This window comes from Nansenia antarctica, assembly GCF_963989245.1.
Source record: "Nansenia antarctica genome assembly, chromosome: 1".
Taxonomy (NCBI): Eukaryota; Metazoa; Chordata; class Actinopteri; order Argentiniformes; family Microstomatidae; genus Nansenia; species Nansenia antarctica.
In genome coordinates this window covers 21261563-21267562 of record NC_137674.1, presented here as the reverse complement: position 1 = coordinate 21267562, position 6000 = coordinate 21261563, and the positions used below count along the sequence as shown (strand labels likewise).

The 6000-nt window shown below is 45.9% G+C and overlaps 1 protein-coding gene across 1 annotated transcript in view; it reads left to right on the top strand.

The window, feature by feature from the left end:
- LOC308164158 (PDZ domain-containing protein 7-like) overlaps positions 1 to 6000 on the top strand; it is a gene marked incomplete at both ends in the record, with an annotated part of 43140 nt that overhangs the window by 21321 nt on the left and 15819 nt on the right. Inside the window, one exon of the mRNA XM_080538303.1 lies at positions 652 to 752. Within this exon, the coding sequence (XP_080394429.1) occupies positions 652 to 752 (101 nt within the window). The remainder of the gene's footprint in view (positions 1 to 651; positions 753 to 6000) is intronic.

Genomic DNA, 6000 nt, shown 5'->3' with positions numbered 1-6000 from the left:
CCGCTTGTACTGATTCATTTACAGTTACCGTCGTTTGGACACACTTTCCCATTCAATTGAATGTGTCCAAACTTTTGACTGGTACTGTATCTCACATTAAGCACGATGTGTATCTACAGTATGTGGACTGTCTTCTTTCTACGTACCTAAAGTGGATTGTCTTATTACTGTAGGTCATACTTTGGGGGGGGCGGTCATACTTTGGGGCGGTCATACTTTGGGTTTAGTGGTGGACAGTGAGTTGGACTGATGATCAGAAGGTTGTGAGTTCAAATCCCACCTGAAACAGCACCACTAGTGTGTCCTTGAGTAAGACTCTTATTAGCCCTCAGTTACTCCAGGGGGAATGTCACTGTAATTGTGAATCGCTTAATTAAAAGCGTCTGCTAAATGGTAAATTCCAAATGGTAAGTTCCAATACTGTACCTCACCAGTAAAGGGCGATGCATCCTCTGCTACTATTCCCCCGTGAATAACTGGGGGGTTAGAGGAGATAGAGAGTTCAGTCAAACATCAGCCTTTTTACTACAGGGGTGAGCAACTCTGGTCTGGGATCAGGGTTGTTTCAGGGGTTTTTGTTCTTGTCCAGCACTAACACATGACTTTGACCAAGCCCAGCTAGATGGTGATGTTCTCCCCTGGTCTCTGCAGGCATCAGTATCTCTGGTGGGATGGAGTCCAGGGTCCAGCCCATGGTGAAGATAGAGAAGATCTTCCCTGGAGGAGCCGCCTCCACCAACGAGGTGCTCAAGGTGAGCAGAGATGTGGACTTTGACTGAGGGTGCACCCTTCCATGTAGGGTCGATGATGTTGAGATATTCCGGCCTCCACTAGCCCTCTAAAGCTTGTTGGGCGGATGTGGCGCAGGAGGTAGAGCTGCTGTCTAATGATTGCAAGGTTGGCAGACCGGCGGTTCGAGCCCCGGCTAGGTACGTCGTGTCCTTGGGCAAGACACTGAACCACAAAAATTGCTCCCAGTGAGCGGGCCAGCGCCTTGCATGGTAGCTTGCCCCCATTGGTGTCTGAATGTGTGTGTGAATGGGTGAATGAGAGGCCGTTGTAAAGGGCTTTGGATAAAGGCGCTATATAAGTGCAGTCCATTTACCATTCTGTCTGCCCAACGTGTTCAATCCTCTCTGACTTAGTTTACAGTGGCTGTGCCCAGATGTTCTTCCAGCCCAGATGGTAGCCAGTGGTCACTAAGGATATAGTCATGGGGAGATGTTCAAATAGAAGCCTTACAATAAAGGGTCTTAAGCTACATAGCTACAGTACCAGTATGTATCCGTGTGGTACTTCTGTTGAATTGAAGGACTGCTGATGTTCTGGGATACTACTGTTGTTCTGCCATGGCTCAGAGCACTGTGATTGTACTTAAGCTAAATGGGCTGGTCTGCACTGGTTAGGAGGTGGGCAATGAGGAGAGGAGAGGAGAGGAGGGGAAAGGGGAGGAGAGGAGAGGGAGAGGGGAGGAGAGGAGAGGAGAAGAGAGGATAGGAGAGGGGAGAAGAGGAGAGGAGAGGAAAGGGGAGGAGAGGAGAGGGAAGGGGAGGAGAAGAGAGGATAGGAGAGAACAGGAGAGGAGATAACAGGGGAGGAGGGGATGGGAGAGGAGAGGAGAGGAGAGGAGAGGAGAGAAGAGGAGGGGATGGGAGGAGAGGAGAGGAGTGGAGAAGAGAGGAGAGGAGGGGGGAAATGGAGGAGAAGACAGGATAGGAGAGGGGAGATGAGGAGAGGAAAGGAGAGGAGAGAACAGGAGAGGAGATAACACTCAGCTCAGACTGGTGTTGAATACAGGGAAGACCAAAGTCATGCATTTTTCCAATAACAAGCGGGTGCCAAGTGCTCTTCCTGACATTGTTTCATGTCAGGGTTCACCTATTGAGCTTGTACCAAACTACAAATACCGTGGCATTCAACTGGACGACAGCCTCTCTTTTCAATTGCATATAGACAACCTTCTAAAGAAACTAAAATTGAAGCTAAGCTTTTTCTTTAGAAACAAGTATTGTTTCTCAGCTGCTGCAAGAAAACGTCTGGTTGCTGCCACCTTTCTGCCTCTCTTGGACTACGGTGATGTCTTGTACATGAATGCCTCTGCTACCTCTCTTCAACATCTGGATGCAGTTTACCATGGCGCGTTAAGATTCATTACAGGCTGTAAACCCCTTATACATCACTGTGTGCTATACTCCCTGGTTAACTGGTCATCTCTCTCTATCCGCCGAACCCTTCACTGGTATACTTTCATTTACAAATCCATCCTTGGTCTGCTCCCCTCCTACCTTTCTAACCACCTGTCACGCAAGCAATCTGTCTACGGCCTTCGCACACAGGACATCATCACATACTCCATCCCCTTGGTCCGGACCATGAAAGGCAAAAGGGCGTTCTCATTTGCAGCCCCTTCCTCTTGGAATTCATTACAGCAGAGTCTGAAACTGTCTCAGCTGATCCCTCTCTCCAGTTTCAAGCTCTTGCTGAGAGGCATACAGTGCGAGTCCATGATCTGTTCTTGCTATTAAGTTGACCCTCCCTTTTGCCCATTACTGACCCCTCCCTGTCCCTAGATCTTTAACTGTCTAGTTTTAGGTTTTTGTAGTTTTAGCTTAGTTTTAGATTATCTTAGACTGTTTTAGACTAGTTTTTGTTTTAGACTGTGTAGTTTTAGTTTAGTTTTAGTCTATACTGACGGAAAGTTTAGTTTATCTTAGACTATTTTAGACTAGTTTTAGTTTTAGACAATGTAGTTTTTAGTTTAGTGTTTAGACTATGTAGGCCAGGTTTTTGTATTGTATTTGTTTGTGGTGGATGTTGTATGCCTGAACAGGTCACACTTGAAAATGAGCCCTTGGGGCTCAATGTGTTTCTTACCTGTATAAATAAAGGTTAAATAAAAAAATTAAAAAATAACAGGAGAGGAGAGGAGAGGAGAGGAGAGGGGAAAGGGGAGGAGAAGAGAGGATAGGAGAGGAGAGGGGGGAGAGGAGAGAACAGGAGAGGAGGGGAGGAAAGGAAAGGGGAGGAAAGGGGAGGAGAGGGGGGAGAGGAGAGAACAGAAGAGGAGGGGATGGGAGAGGAGAGGGGAGGAGAGGAGAGGAGAGAAGAGGAAAGGAGTGGAAAGAGGAGGAGAAGAGAGGATATGAGAGGGGGGAGAGGAGAGAACAAGAGAGGAGGAGAGGAGAGGAGAGGAGAGGGGAAGAGGGGGGAGGGGAGGAGGGGGGAGAGGGGAGCAGAGCAGAGCCGTCTCCAGTGACCCATCTCCTCCATGATTGATGTGGTACATGGGCACGGGACAGTCATTTACTGCCTCCTCACTGGCTATGAACAATCCACTAAGTGACTATGCATGGGCAGGCTTTCCCTATTTTTCATACACACACACACACACACACACACACACACACACATACACACACACACACACAGATTATCAGTATGGTTCATGAGAAGAGTTTGAATAATAGATGAGAGAGATGAGTTTCATGGTGTTCAATCAGACGCACCATGATCCAGTTCTCCCCTAAAGTCAACCAGCAGCACCATGACCTGGACAAGGACTTCTCTGACAGCCAGAACCATTCATCAGAACTTTGATTTTTAAGTACTGTGAACTAACGACTGTGAACTATCACTGACCAATCATCCTAAGCACTATGAACTATCACTGACCAATCATCCTAAACACTATGAACTATCACTGACCAATCATCCTAAACACTATGAACTATCACTGACCAATCATCCTAAACACTATGAACTATCACTGACCAATCATCCTAAACACTATGAAAAAAATCTGAGGTCCAGCCCCTGCTCGTCGATGGAGGGAGCGTGGAGAGAGTCTCAACCCTCCGATTCCTGGGGGTGCACATACAGGATGACCTGTCCTGGAAGACCAACACAGCAGCCATCATCAAGAAGGCACAACAGCGGCTCTACTTCCTGAGAGTCCTCAGGAAAAACCACATCAGCCAGGACATGCTTGTGACCTTCTACCGCTGCGCAGTGGAGAGCATCCTCACCTACTGCATCTGCGTGTGGTTCTCCAGCTGCACAGCCGCAGAGAGGAATGCGCTACAGAGAGTCGTGAGATCGGCCCAGAAGATCACCGGCGCCCCCCTCCCCTCTCTGGAAGAGCTGTACAACACACGCTGCCTCAGGAAGGCCTCCAAGATCTCCAGAGACCCATCCCACCCTGGGAACGAACACTTTGCTCGGCTGCCCTCGGACAGGCGGTTCAGGACCATGTTCGCAAGGACAAACAGACTGAAGCTCAGCTTCTACCCCAGGGCCATTCAGGCCCTGAACACAGCAAAGACCTAGGTTCTAGGCCCTGGACAATCTGGACATTTGATGGCAGCTACTAGATTGAAATCAAGTGCAATACTGAAACACAACTGTGAACATTTCAAACCTGCAAACTGCGACACTTTAAATGAATGTGCAATAACACTATGTGCAATATGACAACCCTCGGGTACATAAGGTTCAGAGATAGGAAATGTTAGAATAGGTATAGCATAGCATAGAGTACAGCACAGTGTTTATTTGTATAGTATAGTATAGTGGACAGTGTACATAGCCTTTATTTATGTAAACCAGCTCTTTTCCCTTCTTGTTTTTTGTTTTCTTTCCTAGCACCAGGGGAGCCCCCCCTCCCAAATTTCGTTGTTTGGTACCTGTACTATATCAATGACAATAAAGACCATTCATTCATTCGTTCATTCATTCATTCATTCACTATGAACTATCACTGACCAATCATCCTAAACACTATGAACTATCACTGACCAATCATCCTAAACACTATTAAGTATTTTTTATATATACTCTTGCAAGAGGAGAAAGTTTACAGCGTGTCAAGATCTGTCTTGATACGACAAAGGTTCTCTTGAAAGTCCACACACAGGGGCAAATCTGTATTTTATACACTCAGGTACACTCAGGCAACAAGCCCGCCCTCAGGTGAGGTACAGGCCAATCACAGGCATTTCCTGTATGAGAAGGATTGCCCAGTCTCTCTAGATGCAGGTTTAAGAGAAAAGAGAGCAATTAGGTCTTTGTGATCATTTAAATGTGTCTGTTGTCTAGCCAATGTCAAGCTTCAAGTAGAGAAACTGGTTTCATTGTCTACTAGGCTGAGGTCGTCAATGTGTTGATTCTGCCCAGACAGTCTGACTGTCTAGTGACTCTTGTGAATTCAGTCTCAAAGGTAATGAATGTCTTATCAATAAATAAAATGTCTTAGCAGGCATAGTATTCCACCATACCAAAGAGGCTAAAAAAATCAGAAAAATAAATAAATATCAGAAACATATCCTAACCTTAGGCTTGACAAAATCAACAGTTTGGAACTTCATTAAAAAGAATTGCAAAATGTTCTTGTAGGTCAAGGAGACTTCCATAGTGGACATGGAAGTCACCATAATTAAGAAAACCCCCCAAAACAACTGTCCTTAACTCGTTAAATTGTTTTAAATTGCACAACGCTACAAGAAATTCATAAAAAGCATTCTAGAATAAGTTACGAACACATCGGTTGCTGTGGAGCCTCGATGGCAGAAGGCTGCAACCCGCCTCACCTGACCCAGCAAGCGGCTGAAGCAGGGTACACTCAAACTGCTTGTGTGGCCAAGTTTAACGTGTGGACAAAACACTATAATATGGTGATATTATGTAGTTCTAGCCTGGCCTCTCTCCCTGCAATGTCCATATTCCTCGCATTATCCGAGGAAATAAATGTGATTAAATCGTCACATATTTGTATCGATAATTAACTGCATCACGATGCATCGTTACATCCATGGTAGAAATCAAAGACCTAAGACACAAAAGGCCTATTTCTCTCAAATTGTGTTCTCAGATTTGTTTAAATCTGTGTTAGTGAGCACTTCTCCTTTGCAGAGATAATCCATCCACCTAAAATGTGCAGTTTTATCACACAGCATAATGCCACAGATGTCGCAAGTTTTCTCTATATCCTGGCTTAAACCACTG